Source organism: Tachypleus tridentatus, chromosome 1 (assembly GCF_004210375.1).
Source record: "Tachypleus tridentatus isolate NWPU-2018 chromosome 1, ASM421037v1, whole genome shotgun sequence".
NCBI lineage: Eukaryota > Metazoa > Arthropoda > Merostomata > Xiphosura > Limulidae > Tachypleus > Tachypleus tridentatus.
In genome coordinates this window covers 169,928,217-169,955,144 of record NC_134825.1, presented here as the reverse complement: position 1 = coordinate 169,955,144, position 26,928 = coordinate 169,928,217, and the positions used below count along the sequence as shown (strand labels likewise).

Genomic DNA, 26,928 nt, shown 5'->3' with positions numbered 1-26,928 from the left:
TTAAAATTTCTGTTTTTCTAAAAATTTAAAGTTAATGAGGGAAAGATCAATTCTTAATTTATATAAATATTCTGTATATAAAATTTTTACTACAAACAACTAATAATCAGCTATATATTCTCAAAATATTTTTGGTAGTTATGTTTTAAGTAATAATTTTTAATATGGTTTAATAACTCTAAGTTTGAAATTTCTTTAGCTCTTTCAGAAATTTTGCATAAAACCACACAAGCAGCTTGGCTGCACACAGCCATCCTTAATTTTAAATTGAAAGACTAGAGAGAATGCAGCTAAGTCAATGGCAACCACCACAAACTTTTGTATGAGTGAAGTGTTATATACAAGTCACTCGTACAGCACACTTACAGCTCCAAAACGAAGAGCATATTTTTGCAGCAACTGGCTGTGAACTGAGAATACATGTTAATCTCTACTTAATTGTTGGATTTAAAATTTGTCAGTAAAGATAAAATATCAATTTATCTTCTAGTTATACAAAAATGCTTTGCTGAACCAATGATTGATACTTTCTCACATTTTAAAACTAGTTTTTCTTTTTTTTAGTGTTAAATAACCAACATGAATTTGAAAATGCTTTTGTCACTGTATTGAGTAAAACAGGTTTTTAGTGTATGTATATACACACAGTTGTACTTTACAAATAAACCTACTACATAAACCTTTATTTTAGAATTTCAAATATCTGCAAGAATACCAGTTTCTCAAAATTGAAATATTCTCATTTATGTTTTAGTTAATTTACATAAATCATACATGTATATAAAGTATGTGTGTGTGTGTTCTCTTAAAGCAAAGCCACAAATGGCTATCTGCTCAGCCCACCGAGGGAAATCGAACCCCTGATTTTAGCGTTATAAATCCGGAGACATACCGCTGTACTAGCGGGGGCATATATAAAGTATTAAACCAATTATAATTTTAGTTAGGTTTGATGTTAAGTAAGTCTTCAAACAAGTTGACTGCCATTATGGACACTTTCAGATAATAATTTTAGATGACAAGGAAATTCTACTTAATAATGCAGTGATAACATAATTTCTTACTTATACATTTGTCACAGGATTTAAATACTATTTGCATTTCCTTTGAGTATACAAACACATATCAGTCTAATTATTTGCCTATGCTCTTCAATGAATTACTTTATGAAAACGAAAACAAGTAACAATTAAAATGAACTATATCCTATGCTGCCTACCCAACCATTAAACAGACAAATAAAGTAAAATTATTTCAAGAACATCACAATTTCCATGGTTATCTTAAAGTCATTTATTTTTTGAAACATCCTCGTGAGTTTCAAAGCTAGTAAATTTCTCTTGAATACCTTTTTCCCACCATACAAAGATATACACTAGAAATCTCAATGAGAGAAAAAAAACCTTGTACAAAGTGTAATACGGATGACGATCCAGGCCCAAACATCTATACCAAAACTGGGAACAATATGCGAGGTTATAATATCTTCCATATTCGTTGCAGTTTTATTTGCACAAAGAATTAAAATTTCTTTCAAACAAGCAAGACGAACATTCCTTGTCAATGAAATAATTAATAACAAACAGAATGATGCAATTTTTCACCGGAGCCACAGTTTGAGTCGCAGTGCATCCACTCCATTCAAATAATATCTGAAAAGCCGTTTGTCACGAACAAATCCTAGGTTTTCATACAGTCGCAAAGCAGGTTTGTTGGTTATCTCTGTTTCTAGCACAACCTGTAAACAAATTTCATTTGTCACTATAAACTAATATTGGCAACTAAATATAAGATTTTCTCACATATAAAGAGCTGTTTTCATCTCTTCCTATTGTAAAATGTATAGAAAGATTTCTTCTCAACTCAACTGCATGTTTTTTAACCCTTTTGCAACTGGCTTAGTGTAATATACACAAGTTCGTTATACACATTTGCACACGCTAAGTATTTATAATCAAACTTTTAATGCTGTATGTGTATCTTCAGAAACTTTGGTAGACTTTAGTAATGATCCCAAGTCTTTTATATATAAAAAATTATGACTTTAATGAAGTTTGTTTTGTTTGTTTTCAATTTCCCACAAAGCTACATGAGGGCTATCCATGCTAGCCATCCCTAACTTAGTAGTATAAGACTAGAGGGAAGGCAGCTAGTCATTCTCACTCACTGCCAACTGTTGAGCTACTCTTTTATTAATGAATAGTGAGATTGACCGTAATGTTATGATGTCTCCACAGCTGAAAGGGCAAACATGTTTGGTGTGACAAGGATTTGAACCCAACACCCTCAGATTATGAGTCGAACGCCTTAACCCACCTCACCATGCCTCCTTTTAATGAAATATTTTTACTAAAGATCTGTTTGTGAAACTATCGAGCCTGTGTCGTTGCTAATCCAAATGTGAAGTGATTTTCATGTCATGATTATAAAACTATTCTCTATCCCAAAACTCTCAAATTTTATTGTGTAATCTCTAAAACCTCCTAAATACATTTCAAACATTTGTTTTCAATAAAACTTCATATTTTGTCTGTTATTTTTTCTGTCATTACTACAGAGGTTCTATCAATTGACCTTGTAACCACAATAAAAATTAGGAACTAAACATAAATCATGCTTTTTTCATTCTAGAATGACTACAGATTACAACAGAAACAAATGTTTAGTCTAAGTAGCTAAAATATCACAACATTGCACACACACACACACACACACACACATTTATTATATTGCCTTTTCAGTCATACTTGGCTAACAATACAGAAGTTATGACAATGAGGCACACGTGAACTCATTTTATCATATCCAATAACATAAAACTGACCTGTAGTCTTTACAAAACATATTCTTGACTGTGTTTTAATGGACTAGTATTTTTAAAAAAATCCACATTTCAGTTATTATGTTATATGTGTATATTGATCATTGGTATTTACAAAGAAGGTCTTAAACTTAGTTTTCTTAAAACACAGAACAGTAAGTTAAGTACAACAAAGAGTTATTTTTTGTTGTTAAGACCTTTGTACTCAGTTGCTGCTTCTTGTAGCTTAAGAAATTTTCATGGAGGATGTGACAGGAAACTGTTTTTGGGATTTATATATACATCTAAGTAAGGAAAATAAATCATGAATTACTATATCAGTATAATAGAATTCTATTATAAGTTAGAGTTAAATAATCAAGCTGTATTTTGGCCTAAACAAATATTAAATTTTGAGCAGATTAAAGACACTACTTGAAATGTTGTTTCAAAAGAAGGAAACAACATCCTAACAGGACCACTGAGTTGGTTTACTACATGACCAATATCTCAGCAAACAGATGAGATAGGAGGTTCTTACTTTATATTCTTGCATTTTAACATTAATTATTTGAGTTCGTAATTTGTACAAAACTACAGACTTTGTATTTCAACATAAAAAAACACTAATTTGAACCAATGTATCATTAAACATCATGTAACACACAAAAATTGATGTTTGTAAATTTAATGTGTACTTTTAAATTAAAAACATTAATAATGTATAACACTAAAACTTGAATTATAATCTACAGTTTGACACCTAATGTATAAAAATTCATAAAATATTAGTTCAATAACATTTTGAATTCAAGTCAAAAAAACATGATGTAGCCTTTGACCCACGACCTACAGTGATAAAGTTAAAAATAATTTAATATTGAAAGTTATTTCCAAAATCAAAAAGCCTAATTATATGAAGCTTTTTTGTTTTTTAACAAACTTGTCCAAGAACTTAAAAAGATCAAATCCAATGACTCACATTTCTTTCTTATAATAACCACTAACACTTGGGGATCACCTGAGAAGAGTATCATATCAAAAAAACTAATTAGAAGTTATTCACAAAATTGTTATGATTGTTTTCAAATATTTCTCAATACACTGCAACACTATATAAAGTCATTTCTTCTGGTGAGAATTAATATTACTCAAAATACAAACATTTCAATAATCTTTAAAAAATTCCTTCTCATAAAACATAACAGTCCAGCACCTATTTTGTCAACATCTACTCATAGGTGTGTGCGTTTTCTGACAACAAAGCCGCATCGGACCATTTGCTTAGTCCACCGAGGGGAATGGAGCGAAATTTAGCATTGTAACTTCATATACTTACTGCCGTACCAGCTGGGGACTACTACTTATAAGTAAAGCAATTAATTTGATGTATTCATAAAACACATTAATGGATCTTTTAACTCACTAGGTAAGATGAATGTGAGTATTTGTTTATTCAAAAACATACTGAAAGATAAGTAATTTTAAGTACTTCTGCATTCATAAGACATAAAATTTATATACTTCTAACTTAACTTAATCTTATGCTTATTAATAATATAAACATTTTATCACCTTATGCACAAATATTTTCACGTTTCATTAAAACTGTATTGATTTGAAATAAATGACTGAAATTATGAAAATCTTAGTCAATTTTTTACCATTTATATTTTTTAAAGAAAAACAAACTTTCTACATTTGTAATGGTACGTATAAACACAAACCTCATCAGCTTCGTCTGCCAACATGGCTCGAATTGCTTTCAGCACCAGATTTGATCCTGAAATCAAAAGTCTTCTTTTTAACAGTTTATAAATACAATTATTACACATAAAATGATTTGTGTCAGTAAATAGGTGTTTTTTATAATTAATTAATTTAATACTAGTGAAAGTATAAGCTCATACATTTACTATATTGTCATCGTTCTATTTAAGCAGTTTTTATTTTAGCACCCTGTATAAGAACTTGAATATAGAGTTACCATTATCAAAACATAATAATCTTACTAATATCATTGTGCAATGTAAAAATATGAACACATTTAAAATTATAATTTTCCCATGAAATACCAGTTCTACCAAAGAGCAAGTAAGCAACCTAACTAATGCTAAATTATTCAGAAATTTCAATTATCTAAATTGTAAGTAGTTCAATACTTTATTTTGTAAAATAGGTTATTTTTTACTGAATGGTAATGAACTGATAAATATGAAAATTAATTCAATATTTTGCCAAGATTGTGACTTTATACATAAATGCAAAAAGATGAACTTTTTAACCAAATTTAGATAATTCAGAGAGTTTATTCTGTAATCAGAATAATACAACTATACAACTTAAAAAGGAGATTAATGTAAACATGCCTCTAAATTTTATTTAATAAAGACCATCCATTTAAAAATGTACTTACTTTAATAATGTTCAATTAACTTCCCAATACAAAATAGAATAAAACCACATTTCATTTCAGTTGCATCACCACATTACTTTGGTAAACATAAAACACTCACAAGGAAAGTTTTTTTTCTGTTACAATGAAATGTTTGTTTTATGTGAATGATATTTCTTCATCCTCAGAATTCAATACCTATTCTCTGCTTCCTGTAGTTTTCATCAACTGCTAACATCGCAATGTAACCTCTTCTTATCAGTTTCTTATGAACATCCAGCTTGCAAACAATGGCACCAATACATTTCTTCCCATCTATAGCCTGACAGTGAAATAAACATTATTGAGAATGTTAAACATTTTAAAAATGACAGGATTGTACACCTGTGTAATCACAAATTTTATGATACAAGTTGAAACACAAGCAATTAACACAGCATTACATCCACCACTATACTGGTACAGATATGTAGATGACACAGTTGCGGGATTCAGATCTACAGGACACACACTTAATTTTTTCAATCACATTAACTCTATACATCCCAACATTAACTTCACATGTGAACAGGAAGAAAGCAATCAAATATCATTTCTTAACCTCAAAATTACAAGAACAGACATACAACTTAAAACAGAAATCCACCAAAAATCACCTATACATTCCTTGGGACTCAGCACGTGAAACAAAACAAAAAACTCAACATACTAAGAACCCAAATACACACAGCCATAAAACTATGCTCACCACATAAAATTAATGATGAATTAGACAAAATAAACCAATAATTCATCAACATCAACAAGTTTCTGTAGAAAACATTATATGCACACACCTTAACAAAAGCAAAATCAACTAACGAAAGTAAATATACCCCACGATTTAAAAAATCATGAAACCATATACAGCTGCATACCATATATTCCCAACATCAGCAGAAAAATTACCAACATTTCGCAAAAACTAGCAACAAAATATGACATTCCAGTTAATACCAAATTTATTCAAACACCAGGCACAAAACTCAGGTCTATACCATGTAAAAACTACACTGACAAACACCTTCACACATTTTCCGAACACTGCAAATCAAATAAATACAACATAACCATAGAAAACACCCAAATATTAAATAAACAAACATAAACAAATGCAAAATTAAAGAAGCCTTGCTTATACAACAATTCAAGCCTAAAATAAACCAAAGCAAAGGAACATCTTTATACCTATATAAATAAATATATCCAACATCTAAGCACACCCTCTATGTTCCTACACTCAATTATACAACCGCTTTCAAACTTGTGGTCAGCTACTGGTCAGTGACCCTTTCTTTCTTTGTGAACTTGACGATGCCTGAAGAAGGTTGAAACGTTGTTCACTCCTCCACTACAAGTACTTTCTCTACCCATATCAACCGTTTTTAAATAGTTTTGTTTTTTGAATTTCTCGCAAAGCTACTCGAGGGCTATCTGCACTAGCCATCCCTAATTTAGCAGTGTAAGACTATAGGGAAGACAGTTAGTCATCACCACCCACCGCCAACTCTTGGGCTACTCTTTTACCAATGAATATAACGCTCCCACGGCTGAAAGGACGGACATGTTTGGTGTGACCGGGTTTTTAGATATATAATTTTCTCTACAAGTGGGTTTTCTTGTCATCACAAATTAATACTCACACAAAAAGAATATATCTGTGGATTCTGACCTTAGGGTGTAAAGATTTTAGAAGTGAATTTCATGAAGTGAACAGTAACTACTATATTCAAACTTTCATACATGATGTAAATACTTTGGTCAGAGAAAGCGTGTACAATACACTTAAAACCTTATTATAAAAGGTGAACCCGAAGTCTAAAGTACTAACAACACAAGTAATCTTCAGAGTTAAGTAAACATCTTTATAATTCAATATACTTGTTTTACCACAGATTTATCTGGCATTATAATAAATATGGTTAAATCAGAGGATATAACTACATTGTTCTATTTTAAAGGAAATAAATATGTGTATGTATGCAAAATATAAACATACAAAAATGCAAGAATTGCAGTATGTAAAATATAAAGGTTTAAAATCATTTTTTTCATATAAAACTAGTTAAGCCCTGCATACAAAAAACTTCTTCAAAAGTTACAAATATATGTAAAACTAGTCAAATCTGTACAACTTACCAAGAAACACAGTTTAGGCCAATTGTGGATGAAGTATCTATAAGTATATATGGAATAAGGTTCCGATAGATCCTTTTGTATTAACTGGATTATATTGGGCATCTGTTTTTCCGACTGCATTATATATAAGTTATCTCACAGGCTTTGTTCAACAAACTCTCTTGCGGTGAAACATTTACCACTGTCTTATTTTTAACTTCTTCATCTTTAACTACATTTTCATTATCACAAGTACTTATTGCAGTGTCTATATCACCTTTAGATAGGCTATTTAGTCCAAAGACTGGTTTGCTATGAACTCCACACACAAAATTTTGATTCAAAGTACTATGGTGGTTATGTGCATGCTCTTCCACAATAGCATTTTGTAAATACTCATTTGGGCAAATTTGGCTTTCACACTGTTTTACTGTTTTGTAATGGAACACATTATTGCCACTACAAGTTTCCAATGATATACCATCACAGTGTGTTAGCTTCTCAAGGGCATGTCTTGCAAGACCATTAATAGTTGTTGAATCCACAGATTTGGGACACGGGTAAATATCTGAAAGACAACCATTAATAGAGGAGGATTTACTTGTCGGGTCGTTCTTAGTTTTATTTGAAATAGTACCAGTGAATTCTTGTGAATGCAGATGAAGCTTGTCTTTCACTTGAGAGGTCACACTGATTACATGGTTCCTATCGTTATTTCTCTTCGAATCGGTTACACTTGTGGCCTTAGCCGATAAAGTTTGATCCATTTCAATGGTACCAAAACACACACATATATTTACCTACAAAACAAAAGTGACTAAATTAATTCAAACATGCCACTTCTCAACTGATTCATTCATATAATAGGATTAAACCTGGAATATCACCATTTAACTCGGGCAATATTAAACACAGCAAAAGTTACTCTTACAATTCAGAAGTTCATAATTAAGACAACGAAAGTTCATGCATAAATTACTTGAAACTGACAGGTATACAACTTGTTAATATGCCAACAATACTTGAGAATAAAACAAGTTCTATTTATCTATGTGATATGAACACTGAATCATTTTCCTGTCTATAGTTTCACAAAGCTCAAAGTGATGCATCTTGGCAAGGAAATTTGGAAAAGATTTCCTTCTTGTGTGAGTTAGATATTAATATTGTTGAAAAGTGAACTATTTACAAGTTCATATGATTGTTGATAAAATCCTAAAACCTGTTGAATGATCACTTGTGACAAAAAGTACAAATATTAGTCATTGATTTGGTTTATAAGAATTTTAAATTTAAGAGCAACATCACCTTTATTTATTTTGTAAAAACTCTTGAAAGGCCTAATTTAAAATGTACTTATCATATCTAGCTAAACAGTATCTCAAAAAAAAGGCTATCGAGTCAATGAGTACAAACACAAATCTCGTCCCAATACAGTCATCAGGGCTGTAGATTGCATATAAAATATAAAAATATCTATCAGTTTTTCACTTCAAGTTTCCTCTATAACCCTCTCACAGGAATGTTTTGTCAAGCTTCAACATAGTGGAAACTTGCATCATTTGTACTAGATTACAAGAGTACAAATTAACTTTCTGTATTACCCACTGTAAGTTAAAAAAATTATAAATGTTTAGTCTGTTTTCCTTTGAGAGAAAACAGCATCATGATTTGGACTCCATATTTGTGTTCAGGGAATATGATATACAGTTACATTTTAGTGAGAAAGTTACTGGTTTATGTGGCAAAACAATCATCAAAAGTCTTACGGGCAGTATTTAGCAAAAGTCATAAGGCAACACGTTATACATTAAGAATCAAAACTCCATTTACTTCATTTATATTACTAAGTCACATTAGTAATTTCATGCAATTTTGTACATATTATTACAAGTAAATGTCTTATATGGAAAATAAGAAAACATTCTAATAATAACAGAAAGAGAAATTAACTTCTATCAGCTGAAACTTCATGGTTTAAGGTAGCTTATAAGTAGCAAAAACTATTATCCATAAGTTAATGACTAACACAATATATCAGGCCTGCGAGTCTTTGACACAGAATATACACTATTTAAAAGATGCACATATCCATTTAACAACATAAAACAAATAATAATAACACTGATAATTTAGTGACTCAAAAACAAATGAAGAGGCACCACAAAATACTCACATCAAATACATGTCCAAGCCTGAGACAGAAGAACTGTATTGGTCTGATTATAAAGCAATGCTTTATTAAAATTAATAATTAGGTTGTAAAACTCATAGTTGCCTAACAATCATGGATGATCACAGACCCCTTCCCCTACTCTAGCCTGTTGCACTCATGAGCATCCAGATAGCACGTTATCTACACGTGTGTGCTAGATGTTCATTCATGATTATTGAAAATTCTTGCAACTAATTCACTTGCAGGCTGTATTTAGTGTTTATTGTGCTTGTGCATTATAGGTTTGACTATGTTAGTTTTAAATTTTGTAATAATTGTAATCTGCAAGTCTTGTGTCAATGGTCAACCCTTGTGCAACAAAACTGAAAGACAGGAAACAAGAAAATGTCAAATTAACAAAGAATTATGATGCAAGTCTTAAAATTATAGTAGTACATGAACAGACAAAACAAACAATTATACCACTGCTGGAAAATTTGGAGCAACTGAAAATAATGTGATGTGTTTGTGGTAACAAAATTAACTCCTTGAAGCACATTCTGCAAGAAAAGTGTTTTGCAGATGTAAAAAGGATGTTGTGACACTGTTTTCTTTCCAATGGTTTCTAAAAATTGGAGTTGCCTTATATTCAACATCACCCTATAATTAGGCTAATACAAAAATGTCTCCTAGAGCAATTTTGTTGCATTATAACTTTTAGTAGATTCAGGAATCACATTTAATAGTAAGTCTACTAACCTGTTTTTTTCAAATACTCTTTCCAAACAGATCAGTTTTACAAACTGCACATAAGGCTTCATTACTAAAAAAAAAGAAATGGGACTGATAGCCTTTCAGTTCACTAACATCAAGCTGTTATTCAATGCAACCATCTACTTTTGATCATGAATATTCATGTCTATTTAACAAAATTTTGTAAGAATTCAACTTAACAGCACAAACCATGCCATCAAGCAAACCAGTTCATAACTGTAATAAAATTTTCAACACTTTTAGATTTTCTTTATTAGCTTAATATCTGTATAAAAAAATTTGGTTGGTTGGTTGGTTTGATGTTTTATGGCACAAAGCAACTTGGCTAACTGTATCAAACATCCCGTAAAAAGTTAAAATTAAAGAAATTTAGTGAAATTCACAAAAGGAAATTAAGGTAAAATAAAACAATGTTTAAGAAACAACACAAATAGCATTAAAAGGAAGAAGCAGAAGTCCCAGATATCCAGCAAAAGCTTTCACCTAGAATATCAGCAATGCTCTGGGTATCAACTAAATCCTGGCCATCAGAGAGCAAGATTGAGAGGGGGACATAATTATATTGCTCCACTGATCTTTCTAATCTTGTCCCATGTGACTTTGGGACTGGTGGTAGAAGATATGCTGGTTGTGAACTTAATCCAAGATTCCTTCTGGCTTTGACGTCACACCCACCGATCACATGCATGGGCCTGCTTTAAAGCGAGGAGGTGCGAGAGTGTGGGATACTTACGAAAAATATCACAGGTCCATTTTTCAGCCTTCCGTGCCATGTGGCAAGCAGGATTCCACCACTGACGAGGATATTTTGGAAAGCGGTCGAGGTTTTAGGAATACATTAGGCAGCTGCCTGTATAATACAGTCAGTTACTGCGAGCAATGAAAGATGCCAGTTTGCTTGATCCAGCTTCCACCGAGGCACGTGGGTCGGGTGGTATCAACCATGGCCAGTCTCTCAAAATTATAGGAAGATGATACTGTCAACCCTTCATGAAAAGTGGGAGAATAATGAAGGGGAGCAAATTTAGAAATCAATAACAGTAAAGGACTGACCAGGTGCATGAAAATAATTACAAGAACTGCTATTGAAAAGAGAAAAGGTTGTGATCAGAGACCATACCTCTCCCATCAATATCAGCACTTCCCCAAAGGGGGATGATGTCCATTAAAGGCCCCCAGGATTAAAAAAAGAGATGGCAACTATTGAATGAGAGCATCAAGGCCTGATTGATCACAGGTCTTTCCAGGGGGCAAGTAGAGAGAACAAGCAGCAATGGTGCAACCCAAGGAAACATGGATGGCTACAGCCTCCAAGGGTGTGTCGAGTGGCAAAGACAGGGTGGGCACATACTAATCAACCAACAGTGCCACCCATCCATGCACTCATCCATTACACAGCCTGCCATTTCTGTACAAAGAAAAACCACCAAAAGATGGCTGGTGGCAGGTTTCAGACATAAGGATGGTAAGAAGCAATCAGTGTTTTGATGTCATCCAGATTAGAACGTAGACCTTGACAGTTCCATTGTAACAAAGTGGCTTTTTTTTATGAACAGGCTAATTAGGTGGAGAATCCTTCTGTTTACAACCTTGACTTTTTTCAAGGGAGGTCTATCGACCTCCATGGATCCTGCCCTGGGTTAACTAGGAAGGCCTTTGCTGTTGGAAGAGGATTCTAGGAACTGAGGACTGGAAGAAGATGTACCCAAGGAAATACCTGTACCCGGAAACAAAGGAAGTGGATCTTGGGATTTGCTGTAATGTATGTTAGGGAAAGAGATGGGTAAGAGTCATTGCAATTGATGCAACGATGGTCCATCATAGGCATCGTGGTCCTTGCTACTGCAACGAGCACACGTCTAGGAACCACGACATAACATCTTTGAGTGACTGAACCTGACACTAGAAATATATGGCCGTACCCTGCAATTAAGATAACCTGTCTTGATGGTGGCAGTTGAATGTAGTAATGTAAATGTGAGTTGCTGGTCACTGGTTGCTATCATAATTCCATATTTGCAAGTGGAGATATGCCTCACTGCAGAAACTCCTTGGGTGGAAAAACCAGTGAGAATCTTTGACTTAAGGATGTTCTTCAAATCCCTCTTAATAATAACTCCTCGTGATGAGTTCAAAGTAGCATGAGGTGTAACCTCAATACGTACATCCCCAACTGCCTCTGAAACCAAGGAGTTCACTGTGTTGAGATGTGGATGTTTTCATCAATATGTCACCAGAGCGAATCTTCTTTACTGACTTTGGAGAACCCTCAAGTCCCTGCAGCCCCTTCTGAATGAAAAAGAGAGATATCTGTCTGAAAGAGAATGTAGTATAAGAAGATGAGGTACAGGTGTTACAGATGTTGAAGATTGCTGCTCAGAATCTTCAAGATGTGGTCCTTAACCTATGTACAGATTTTTCACTATTTTATTTAAGTTTTTATTTGGAGGATCCACAATAAAAAAAGGAATAATTTGAGGCCCACTGACTCCACCCACCATGGAACCCTACAAGAGGATACACTACAGTGCCAAAGAAGGACACTGCAGCAATGCCAGAGTTTCATGAGCACTATACCCAAACATCAGCATCAGATACAATCCCCCACAACACCTGTTGAGAACATCCAACACTGGTACTTTATTGACCTTAGCCCAAGTGGACCAGCCAAATGACCCTAGGGGGCCACCCCAAGGCTGCCCACCTACAGAAATTCAAGGCCAAAGTGGCGTGTTAGGGTTAGACCCCTCAATCACCAGGATCCTCTACACCCCCTTCAAGGATCACCATGCACAGCAAGCACATGGTTGGATGTTGAGATCCCAGAAAAGATGAACTGAAAGAATGGAACCTTCCCTGGGAGGTCCCCTCACAATGTACAGGAATGCACACTGAGGAAAAAAAAAATATTTCACTACTCAAACAGAAACCCATAAACAAGGGTTTAAACCAACAGTAATTCCAAACACAAAAGTTACCCTAATATAGATCATTTGTTAGACCTCACTTGGTGTATTTGGTTCAGTCTTAGGTTCCTATCTTATGAGGACAGGTTGAGATCTCAAAAATTTTCTCTTGTAAAAGAGTGCATTAAAGGAGATCTTACTGAATTAACATTAAGGAAATCACAAGTATCAATGTAAGTTGTTTTTTTTTTTTACCTTATGGTGAGAATAGTATGTCAAGGAAACATCTTTACACTCTAGAAATCACCTTCAGTTAAGATAATCTTTTCTAACAGAGTAGTTGACCTTTGGAATAGACTGCCTTTAGATATGGTGGACAGAGTAAGTTTAAGAGTTTTGAAGAAGGCTGAACAATATTTACATGATAATTAGTTTTGGGACAGTCTTATTAAAGCAAAAAGGCCCCTTTCTTTAAATTTCACATTAAACTTGAAATAAGCTATCTTTGGACCTACATTTGTTTCTTAAATTCTGTACCACAAGTTAATATATATAGATAGATTTTTCAAAAACTTCTTACCATGATTTTGTCTTTAGAAAAAGGCACAGAATTTCACAAAATATTTCAGATAAGAACAGACTATAGGACTTGTACATACAACTAATAATGTTCATCTTTTTATTTTCAAAATTTAATAAACTGGTGTCTCCATTGAATAGTGCAAGTGATTTAAAAAATAATTCTTTTCCTTTCTCCTTTGGTTGTTGTAGTTTGTAAGTATTAAAATGTTGTAAACTAAGGTTGTTGAATATATGAAAATTCGTCACTCAAGTAATGAACATAAGGCCATATACATCTCAAATAACATTTCTTACCATTGACTTACATGCATCTCACTGACAGTATGAAGGCATTAAAGTATAATAATCTGAAATACTGAAATATAAAATTGACAGTATGTAGCATAGTACTTTAAAAAATGGGCTTTCTTAATTTACTTAACTCACCACAGATTTTGACTGACTGCTTCTTTTTCTTAACAAAGACTCTCCAGTTCACATTGACTTTCAGAAACCTTCTGATAAGGTTCTGCATAAACATTTAACTATAGCTTAGCACATTTTCAAAACACTGTTAATGAACTAAAAGGTTGACATGCTATTAATAAAAGTGACAAGTGGATATTATTCTCACTGGAAGAATTCCAGTGTGGGTCTATCTCAAGTCTGTTTTGTGACCTTTATCCCACATTACTTTTATCACAGATTTAGATGATTAACTTGACAGTAGATCAACCAAAACAACTGACAATAACACTGCATAAACTGATACTAATGAAAATGTTTCTTTGATTCAGAAACACAGTATAGTGATTGGATTAGTACACAGAAAATGTTCTTTAACAGTAAAAAAGAATTTTAGAAACTGAAAAAAAGAACAATAACTGCTACAGGAGAATAACAATAGGGTTGGTAAAGAAACAGGAGAATATGATGTAATTACTGGTACATTTTGAAGTGTTTCTAAATCTGATTCTGATCATTATTATTCCCAAAACAAACATCAGTTTTATAAAAATTAAAAAATATCAAAAACAGATTTCAGAATGTGCTGTAGACTTGTTCCTAATCACAACTGCTGTAAAATTATCAAAAACCAGAAGTGTCACATACTGATAAAAGTATTACATTCCTTTGAAATGTGAATACATCAGACCATTCTAACTTACTTATAATTTAAAAACATTATATGAAAAAAGAAAGACCATTTGGTTAACCAACATTAAACATAACTGTACATTTTAAGAAAAGTCTACAAATGAAATGTATCTGCTGAATGGATGAAATTAACCGAGTTCATCTATTTTGTAAAATGATTTATATTATTGGTATTTAATTATCTGCTGCATAAAAAGCAACATTCATCACCTAATATTATAAAATTAGGCTAAGACTTGCACTTTGTTACCACAAACTTTCATTTACCATCAAAACTATAAAGGTATCTGACTGTAACTGCCTCGTTAGCTACATCAAGTTCCATGGCTAAGAGCTAAACAAAGATTGTCTTTTAACATTTGGACAACTTTACACTAAAATTGATTCTCTGAAACATATTCAATGGAAAAATCTACATTTACATTCTCAGGTTATCAACAAGTTACCTAATTATTAAAATTAAAAAAGTATTATAATGTTCTTTATTAATCTGAAATAGCAGAGTACAATTACTCAAGTTTCACAATATTTTCTATTAACTATTTTTTTTTTTACATGTACTAAAATAATTTGTAAACTTTGTCTTACAAACAGACTGCAAGGTCCTAACTGTAACATTTGTACATTATTTATGCCTCACATCTAAATAAATAGCTCAAAAGTTGACATTTTTCTCAAAATGAAAATGTATTTCCAGAAGGTACATACTACCTCTCACAAAATACCTTTTCTCAATTAGTACTGCCCTATATGTGAGGAGAATTCAGTTGTTTTACAAAGGATGTGGATTATTTAGCAAACTAGACAAATAAATGTCAGATGACATTTAATTATGTTAAGTGCGAGGTAATGCAAATGGACAAAAATTTGGGCTTGATTGAAATAAATTCAGTATTGTAATGGAACAAAATAATCTTGATGTTTTGATTGATCATTCCTTTATAACTTTGATGTATAAGATTTTGAGCTGTATCTTCAGAAATAATGAATACAAATCAAAGGAGGTTGTAATTTATTTGTAAATATCTCTGGTTAGGCTTCATTTAGAGTAATGTGTTGTCTTTGTATCCTTCCTAAAATGATTCCCGAGATGGAATAATGGTTATACGAAAAAAAAATAGGTTAGATGGGACCTGAATGAAGTGTTAAAAATGATAAGGGAACAGATAGGATTAGTGCAATATCTTTCTTCATGCTTAATGGTAAAAGTGGTAGGACTAGTAGAAAAATATTTAAAACTTAGCAGGGTAGAAATCATGTGAATTAAGTAATTTTATTTTTCAATCATGATAGGCAGCCTTTCAAACACACTGTCTTTAGATGTGGTAGACACAGCATGACTGGTAGAGTTGAAAAGAGGGATTTGATCAGGTATTTTGGGAGCAATGGTTGGACAGAAATTGATGGATACTGACAAAATGAAAGGAAATGCAATGATAGACAAATGGATTCCTTGTTCTTCCTCAAATGTTATGTTATAATGACAATTTTACAGCTTACTTATATGTACAAGCCATACAAATCATTGCTACAGTTGGGATCTAGAATGTATAAACGAAATGCAAACATTTTTAAAAATGTATTGAAACAACCCAAGTTCATAGGCTTAAGTCAGGAATATTCAATAATAACAGTACTAATTAAAAGTAATCATAACCGAATAAGCTATTTTTTCCTTAAAAACGCTCATACACAAATTATAACGGAAAAAGAAAGCAAGTAGACGCTTGAAAACTAAAATGTACTTCATTCGAAAGGTCAAATTGTGTATCACTGTTACCAACTAATAAATACGCTCATTCGACAAAACTCTGAACGATGATGAGGCATACGGCTAATAAAAACTACCACCTGACTGGCAGCAACACAGCGAATTGGTACGATTATGCAAAGGAAATCTGAACACAGATACTGAAACAACCAAATGAGAATATGCCATGCTTATTATTAATACATTTGAAAATTATGAGTTATAATATGTTGTATCTTCAAGATAAAATGCAATTTTTAATCTAAAAAAAAAAGATAAAGCATAATTTAAAGCATACCTAGGCTACCACATTCTCGCCTTGTATAAATCTTAACCTCTTAGTCTTAGCTAAATTTTCGTGATTTCAGTGACACCTAACACATACTTTATATTATTTATACTATTTCAATTATTTATTTTTGTTGTTTTAAAGGCACAAAGAAAGATAAAATGTTGAAATATTTTATAATCCAAATATATTTCTAAATTTATATACATCATTGATACTAAAAATTTTTTTACTACATTAAAAGCTATTATTTTGTTAACTTACAATATATAACAAGAGGCTATTTGTCCTATTTAACGGCCCGGCATGGCCTAGCGCGTAAGGCATTCGACTCGTAAGCCGAAGGTCGCGGGTTCGAATCCCTGTCGCACCAAACTTGCTCGCCCTTTCAGTCGTGGGGGTTCTATAATATTACGGTCAATCCCACTATTCGTTGGTAAAAGAGTAGCCCAAGAGTTGGCGGTGGGTGGTGATGACTAGCTGCCTTCCCTCTGGTCTTACACTACTAAATTAGGGACGGCTAGCACAGATCGCCCTCGAGTAGCTTTCCGCGAAATTCAAAAACAAATAAACAAACAAATAGTATAAATATGAGGAATCATTTTTGTAAAGTATTCATATTTTGCAAACATTCAACAAAGAGTTCTACGCTGTTCCATTTACTGTTTGTTTCCGGCTTCTCATGTCTTCCTGTTTGCAATACTTATGAATATATTATACAAACTGGTGTAATGGTAGTTTATAGCACATTTGGATACATAGGAAATAAATGTAGAACATACCGGAAAATATCAAGGTCTTCCGGTGGATCAGTGGTAAGTTTAAACACCTAATACACGTAAAGCCTGTATAATGTGACGGTCAATCCCACTATTCGTTGGTAAAGAGTAGCCCAAGAGTTGGCGGTGGGTGGTGATGACTAGCTGCCTTCCCTCTAGTCTTACACTGCTAAATTAGGGACGGCTAGCACAGATAGCCCTCGAGTAGCTTTGTGCGAAATTCCAAAAACAACAACAACTCTAAAATATAAAAAAATCTCATTTTAAACGCCTTTAATGCTAATCTGCTTACAACATCTGACGTCAATGATTCTGTTAGAAAAGTAACATTATTTTACTTCGTAAGAATTATACCAAATATTTTATGCATTCAACTTAACCTATAATTTCTTCTTGCAAACTTAAAAAAATAATTAATACTGCAATAACCAATACACCCAGACTCATTTTTATTGAGAAGAATCTGCGAGATTTCAAAATCAACTAATCAACGCCTTAACAACATTTTAAAATCCTCATTGAATTAAACTTACCTTTACATCAAATAAATTCTGTAGTTATTCCTTATTAACGAATGTCGTTAATAAAAACTAAAAAAGACCAACGAACCTAGCATGAAGTTCTGTTGTGGTACATGGCTTATGAAATGACTTTTTGTGTAATTCACTCCATTTTTAAAAATCGTCTGCCTTCGACTATGCAACCAGCTGTAACCCGATTTAATGCTGTTGTTGTTTAGTGCAATGCAGTAATATAATGTATCTGCACTCTGTCCACCCTGGGTAACGGAACCCCCAGTTTTAACATTGTAAATTCGGAAAGTTGCCTCTACCCATTGATTTAATTAGGATAGCTTTTAACCTAATAGACTCAGCTCTCATAAGCACTTCTCACATAGAAACTTTTTAAAAGCTTTCTGGAAGTCCAATAACACGAAATTAATTGCATTACTTGTGTCCAGCAAAATAATTAGAATGAATATGATATAATAAAGTGCAAACTGATGACAAAGCAGAACCAAGAATTTTTCAGCACTCGAGAAAACTCATATGACTTTTTATTGTATCATTTAGCATATGTAAGGTATTAACTACTTTTTGTTGACTGTTGAAACTTACGTATTGCTGCGTGCTACAGGAACAATGTCTTACATACATCGATAATATTTTGTACCTTAAACTCGCATTTGAATACCTGATATAGTATTCCAATGTTACTGAAATATGCCATGCGTTTCAAAAACAAGAAGGTATTATCGTATATTGGGTGACTACTTAAAGCATAGAAGAGAAGACTATATTATCACTACAATGAATGGAAAAATGGCACTTGACATGTGAAGCAACTGATGGTCGTAAAATTTCTGATATCAAAGATATTTTTAAGTGCAACACGATTCACGAACCAAAGGGGTCCAGAAATACCTTTAAATAACAGCCATTTCATGCTGATGTTTTATGGACATGTATGCACAGTTGTCATTGTTTTTTATGTGAAATTAATTTGCCAATGTGCGGTCTTTGTCACACTTAGGTCACAAATACCCACATTTTACTTTCGTGGCGGCGCCATTTTAGACATGTCTTTTCTAATTGTTTACCCCTGACGTTGAACAATGTCATTTGCGATATTGACACTGTCTAGTTGAATTGCATTTTCATATTTTAAGAGACATTGGCCTTTTTCTTATTATGTTTTGGCTGATTTTAAGGTATTGTTTAACTTATTTTCGTTATATTTTTTGTAGTATTTTATTTATTTTCATCTCTAGTTTGGCGCAGATAGCCTCATTGTTTTGCGCTACTAAACTATAACCATCCGATCATACGCACAAAGATGCAAAGGATGAGGTAAACAATGCAATGTCTAAGAATCGTTCACACTTGTGGAATTCTGTCACTGAGTTGTTACGTCTTCATAACAGATAATAGTCCAAGATATTGTGGGTCCCTCCAATTATAATTAATATACATCTCCTGAAAAAGTCGATGATAAGTTAGCTAAACAACGAATATTTTACCTTGAAAGATTAAAGGAGATTCACAAAATAAAATATCAAGTTTTATAAGTAAGTCGTTTGCTGGTTTAGGTAAGGTATTGATTATGGTAAAAGCCCATGCTTCACTTTATCATTTTCAGTATCATAGTTTGAGCGAGCACATAACCCAAACTATGAAGTATATGCGTTATAAGTTAATAAGTTCAGGCTAAACAGATAGGGATGGTTATTCGCTATATATATAATTACGGTAAGTTTCGCAATGGAACAACAGCTTACTGGCTGTTCTCTAAACATGTTAATGTTTGGAAGATATCTTATATCCCCAGTAGCACTCATGTACAGCCCTTGCTTGGTATGGATTTACCAAATGTTCACAAGAAAAGGTGGAGTGGATATCATCCACACTGGTTAATCTTCACGGATCTGCACATCAACTGAAGATGAAGGAAACTGTCACACAGAAGGAAGTTTATAAAAAGACAGTGAAAGAACAGCAATACGAGTGAAGAGGTCACGTGTGACGCTGATACGGACAAGCAGCATGTAACTGAGATCCAGTTACATTGGACCTTCTCTTTTAATGTAGCAACTCAGTACATTGAATATAAAATTCGGTGTTTGTGTGTAGCGTGAAAACGTTTGAAATGTATTTATAGCCTGAAATCATACATGACTAACGATCCTTTGAATGACTAGTTTGACCAAGCAGTAGAAAGTGAACTACACAAAACTGCAGATGATGATGTGAGGAAAAACGTATACAGCTCTGGTCTGGTGGGGGGAGAGAGAACAATACTGAACCCTTCATTATAAAGAGTGAAAGGAAGAGCAGTCATTGCCTGAGGGACTTTATTCTTTGGTGCACATCAATGACCTTGGTTGCTGTAACTGTAAGTGAAAGATAAACACGAATGGTTGTAGATCTTAAATGGCTGTTACTTCTTGAACAACTCGATGAAATGAAATGGTATAGATGTGGAGCTGTCAGGTAAAATTCCGTCGTAAAATATCTATAACATATTATAAGATAATCGTTCGACTACAACTACTGAAATAGTGAGTGATGATAAAAAAAAAGTGTCTAGAGTGCCAGTTGGTGACAAGTTGTTGACTATAGCTTGGAAACTAAGCCTGTGATGGACGTCATGTGAAATATTGCATCTCTTATATTTGTTGTTTCATGGTAAGAGAGAGAAAGATTTTGAAGTACATGAACAGAAATTAAATCACAGTTAACTTATATTTCTGATTTTATGTGATAGCTACTGTTACCACTGGAACATTATTCACATGTATGCAATGAAGAATGAGGTAAGAAAAATACCAGAAAACAAGATTCATATTTTTCACCACAGTAATTTTTTAAATACGACCTTTAATAGAAATATAAAAAATAACCACATTTATTTCTTGTTTTTGTTCTCTCAAAAATTCCTTGTATGTTGTGTTGTTTAATTTAGTTTTATTAGTAGTATATAACGTGTGTGCTGATAGATGGCAATATGATGTGACGAACAGTTCGTCATTACAATCCAACAACAAAAATGCATCTTTGGGCATGTTATCCTGTCAAGCTTAAATCTCGAACTAACTAAAATTTCTATGTATATATTTTAAGCATGCATAGGCGGTCTTACCTATTGTGGATGTATGCACATATACACTTATATGTTTACGTACGGTAAACGTTCATCCAATCACATTAACGTGAAAGTATAAACTAATTAATAAACAAAGTATTGCTTGAGAAAATATGATAAGAAACAGAAAGTAATAAGATTGATTTTTATCTCCAGAACACTTTGATAGTTGTAGAGTGTTGCTATTGAAAAGGTAAAAAAGTAATGTACAGTATTTATAAAACGTTTGAAAATTTAGAAGTACTCTTAAACATGGTGATGACGATTACCATGACGTTTTATGTGACAGTATATCAGTTTGCAACGTCATCTAGTGCTCTGTCTTCTTGACTCACTGTAACACACCAAATACGATGATACTTGGTATTTTATCTTTTTATTTCTGACTCACTGTATACATACAACGTCACCTAATAGCTTGTGTTTTTTCTTTCTTCTTGACTCACTGTGTACGTACAGATTATAACGTTACCTATCGCTTTGTTCTTTCTCTTTTCAGTTCACTCGATACGTATAGATATAACGTCACATAACATTCTCAAGAAACCTGTTATATTTGTGATTGAGATTATCTCTGTGTTCAGTTAGACGTAACTAATTTAAGTTTAATATATACTGCATGCTTTTATGAGTCTCGTTTACATAAGAATGATCATAGCCAAAACGTATATATTTTTAACATGGGGTTAATATCTCCCTTGTTTCGTTGGAAACTATTTTCAACTAGCTTTTGAACCTATTAATGGCTGTCTCGATCATAGTTTTCAGAATAATGTTATTTGAAAACACAGCCATAAAGACTGGCAACTTTATGTATTCAAAACGACTTACTCTATCTTTATTTTTTAGAGTAAAGCCAGACTTAGGTTTCTTCTGTGTCCACCGAGGGGAATCGAACTCCGGAGTGCAGGGTTGTGAGTCCGTAAATTTAACACTGTCTCTCTACAAGAGCCTTGTAGAGTAATATTGTTTTAAACAGTTAGCCTAAAATAAAGTATTTTTATCGACTTACTTTTTAAAAATCTAAAATAAATAAATAAAAACCAAAGATTGAAAACATTTTCTATTACTGAAAGACTTGAACATTAAAGACTTTTCTGTCTTGTGTTTGATCCATACCTAGCGAGGTTCCAAAGTCGCTTTAGTAAACGTTCTTTATATTAGCATTGAAAAATTTGTAATGTTAACTTACTTTATGCCTCATTTTAATTACGTTCTCTCGCTTGCTCCAGTATTCCTGTTACAAAATCATAAAATTTATACTCATATACAGGATGTCCCAAAAAACATGTATACCCACTTTGAATAATTATAACTCACTCAAACTTTCTTTTTTTACAGGTGCAACTGATTTGAAGTAATGACAGAAACAAGACTGATCTTTAAGAAAAGGAAATTTATCTTAAGGTGCTACTGGAAGTGTGAGAACGTAGCTGAAGTGTAAAGACGGTTTAGAAGGGAGTTTCAAACAGATCCACCAACGCAACTCACCATTACTCGCATTAGAGATAAGTTTGAAACAAATGGAATTGTCCAAGACGTCCATAAAGGGCGTACTGGAAGACTGCGGTCGTCCACCAGTCCCGAGGGCCTGGCATGGCCAAGCGCGTAAGGCGTGCGACTCGTAATCCGAGGATCGCGGGTTCGCGCCCGCGTCGCGCTAAACATGCTCGCCCTCCCAGCCGCGGGGGCGTATAATGTTACGGTGAATCCCACTATTCGTTGGTAAAAGAATATCCCAAGAGTTGGCTGTGGGTGGAGATGACTAGTTGCCTTCCCCCTAGTGTTACGCTGCTAAATAAGGGATAGCTAGCGCAGATAGCTCTCATAGCTTTGCACGAAATTAAAAAACAGACTAACAAAAAAAACACATTTATACAAAGTCCAATTTCCTACCTAAGCAGTTCTGCATAGCATTTATAGGCTTAGCGATTAGTTACACATAACACTTTCTAGCACCGCTCAGTTCATGAATAACGGCATCCGGTATTTTTTTTTTTTTTAGATTTCGTAGAAAAAATATAGCAAATGTTTTTAGTTTTGGGCATTGCTGAATACAGTAAAAGCTGAAATTTTAAATTATCGATTTCTTAACTTGTTGTTATTCGCTGATGCAAAAACATTTAGGAATTAGATTGTTTACATTTCAAATTAGTTGTTATATAAACCTATCATCTGTAGATATTCTTGCATTTTGTTCCCTTGGAGACAAATTAACTCATATTTCGTCAAAAGAAAACCTCCAATTTAAAAGATATATTGGTATGAAATTATAGTTGGAGGATTTTAATAACAGTTCCTGTTGAAAACATACGTTCAAGATGACAAAAAGATTGTCGAACTTTCTTCGTCGTCATGTATTAATTTGAAGCGATGCTCTTCATACTTGTTTCCTGAACCACGAACCACTATAACAGTTCATAATAGAGATCGCAAGGAATTGCTTAAACCTTAATAGAACGTTCGAGCAAATAGCACCTTGACTACTAAAGATTCAGTTCAACTAACACTTTAAAACCTTGACTATAGACTGCTAAGACTGTAAACATATAGAAATACACAAAAAAGCATGTATCTTAGGCTTACAAAGAAAATACAATCCTCTTAAAAGAGCCATTTGTAATTCTTATTTGTAGAATACTAAATAAAGTACTGCGAAGTCGTAGGTTATCAAAAGATCGGTTTATTTCTTCTATACTTTACACCATATTTCAATTACCAACTATATTGTCTTTATCCCTTGAAGTTAGCTTTCTTACACATACATGGTATTCCTTAAAAAACTTAAGGACAGGATGAAACAGGAATTACTAGCAAATAATAGATGTAGATATTTAATGCTTTGTACACTATACAGTCGGCGTCTTTAGGGAGCTAACCCCTATATTATGTATGAAGTGAAGAAATAAAAAAATTATACACATAATATTAAATTTTATTACGCACATTAGCAGAATAATTACTTAAAAAGAATTAAACGTTTATTTCAAACGATCTTTTAAATGTATAAGTTTTATTTTGAAAAGCTACTTTTCTACTGGTACAATTTTATAAGCACTTAATAGGAGTTGTGTCTTAGTCTAAACATGTATTTGTTCATTGCTATGACTTTTATATGGAGAATTTAGTTACACAGAAACTATAAATGATCACTATATTCTCAAATAAATCTCCATGGCAATCTCCAGCTGCAGTTTAACATTGCACAGTAATGTGTTATCTGTCAGTCAGTCAGTAGAAACAATTTGTACTGTTGTGATGTGAGTAAATGATACACATGCCGTGAATAATGAGAAGAATTATGCACTCTGTAGGCTACAACACAATATGACGTATGAGCTTCAAAAGCAAGAAATAAAAATATTTGTTACTCTTAATTTCGTTTTTAGTTACTCTTGAGACTTTTACAGCAGTGGAAGTGGCTCTTCCAGGCAGTTTTCAATCTCCCTTCGAAGAAATAATTGCAACATCGCTTCAACTAAAACGTAATATTTAAACTTCTATTTTTTCGAAATAAATTAAGCTTTTTTTATTTCTTTCACATATATAATACAGTTTCTTTAATAATACAAACAATAATACAATTTACAATAACAGTTATTACAAACAATGATCTATGTACAAACGTTTTACAAGCTTACAAACAATGTAGTCTTCTTTCTAGTCTGGAACTTCCTTGGTATTTTATCGAAGGTTTACGATTAGGGACGGCTAGCGTAGATATTCCTTGTGTAGCTTTACACTAAATTCAAAAATAATTTTAGCCGTCCCTAATTTAGCAGTGTAAGACTAGAGGGAAGGCAACTAATCATCACCACCCACCGTCGACTCTGGGGCTTCTCTTATCAACGAATAGTGGGATTTACGGTCACATTATAACGCCCCCATGGCTGAAAGGGCGGACATGTTTGGTGCGACCGGGATTCGATCCCGTGACCCTCGGATTACGAGTCGAACGCCTTAACACGCTTGGCCATGCCGGGCCTATTCAAAAACAAAACTAAATTGTTTGTTTAGAATTAAGCACAAAGCTACACAATGGGCTATCTGTACTCTGCCCACCACGGGTATCGGAACTCGGTGTTTAGCAATGTGAGTCCGCAGAAATACCGCTGTGCCACTGGGAAGCACAAAACTAAACGAAATAAAATACAAAGAACATGGTTGACTACTCTGTGGAGACTTGAAAGTTCGAAATAAAATGCAAAGAACATGGTTAACTACTCTGTGGAGACTTGAAAGTTCTTTGTATGTTGTTGGGTCAACAATCCGGTTATACAAAATTATATAAAATGGGATAATTAGCTGAATCAATGTTACAAAAACAATAATTAGTTCTGATGACTCAAAATATTAGTTATATGAGTGTCGAAATTATTTCTAGAAACCTATTTTAGTGGATTACAAAACTGTTTACTCTTGTTTTTCTTTACGTTCTTTATTCATACTAAAGGTGCGGTTCATATGATTCTGTTTGTATAGTTCGATAAATTCGAATAATTGTAAAACAGTATTTGCAAATGGATCAATAACAAAATAGTTAATAAATTCGGGTGGGTTAAGGCATTCGACTCGTAAGCTGAAGGTCGCGGGTTCGAATCCCTGTCGCACCAAACTTGCTCGCCTTTTCAGTCATGGGGGTGCTATAATGTCACGGTCAATCCCACTATTCGTTGGTAAAAGAGTAGCCCAAGAGTTGGCGGTGGGTGGTGATGACTAGCTGCCTTCCCTCTGGTCTTACACTACTAAATTAGGGACGGCTAGCACAGATCGCCCTCGAGTAGCTTTCCGCGAAATTCAAAAACAAATAAACAAACAAATAGTATAAATATGAGGAATCATTTTTGTAAAGTATTCATATTTTGCAAACATTCAACAAAGAGTTCTACGCTGTTCCATTTACTGTTTGTTTCCGGCTTCTCATGTCTTCCTGTTTGCAATACTTATGAATATATTATACAAACTGGTGTAATGGTAGTTTATAGCACATTTGGATACATAGGAAATAAATGTAGAACATACCGGAAAATATCAAGGTCTTCCGGTGGATCAGTGGTAAGTTTAAACACCTAATACACGTAAAGCCTGTATAATGTGACGGTCAATCCCACTATTCGTTGGTAAAGAGTAGCCCAAGAGTTGGCGGTGGGTGGTGATGACTAGCTGCCTTCCCTCTAGTCTTACACTGCTAAATTAGGGACGGCTAGCACAGATAGCCCTCGAGTAGCTTTGTGCGAAATTCCAAAAACAACAACAACTCTAAAATATAAAAAAATCTCATTTTAAACGCCTTTAATGCTAATCTGCTTACAACATCTGACGTCAATGATTCTGTTAGAAAAGTAACATTATTTTACTTCGTAAGAATTATACCAAATATTTTATGCATTCAACTTAACCTATAATTTCTTCTTGCAAACTTAAAAAAATAATTAATACTGCAATAACCAATACACCCAGACTCATTTTATTGAGAAGAATCTGCGAGATTTCAAAATCAACTAATCAACGCCTTAACAACATTTTAAAATCCTCATTGAATTAAACTTACCTTTACATCAA

The 26,928-nt window shown here is 33.3% G+C and overlaps 2 protein-coding genes across 2 annotated transcripts; both read right to left on the bottom strand.

Moving 5' to 3' along the window:
- Positions 1-1,496: 1,496 nt before the first annotated feature.
- LOC143233587 (N-alpha-acetyltransferase 30-like) lies at positions 1,497-7,493 on the bottom strand. Its single transcript, XM_076469962.1, has 4 exons — positions 7,374-7,493; positions 5,394-5,517; positions 4,528-4,583; positions 1,497-1,738 (listed from the first exon to the last, which is right to left on the bottom strand). Exons 1-4 carry the CDS (start codon positions 7,491-7,493, stop codon positions 1,601-1,603), a joined length of 438 nt encoding a protein of 145 aa, XP_076326077.1. The 3' UTR covers positions 1,497-1,600.
- LOC143233585 (uncharacterized) lies at positions 7,493-17,046 on the bottom strand. Its single transcript, XM_076469950.1, has 2 exons — positions 16,955-17,046; positions 7,493-8,152 (listed from the first exon to the last, which is right to left on the bottom strand). Exon 2 carries the CDS (start codon positions 8,117-8,119, stop codon positions 7,493-7,495), a length of 627 nt encoding a protein of 208 aa, XP_076326065.1. The 5' UTR covers positions 8,120-8,152; positions 16,955-17,046.
- Between the last annotated feature and the right edge of the window lie 9,882 nt (positions 17,047-26,928).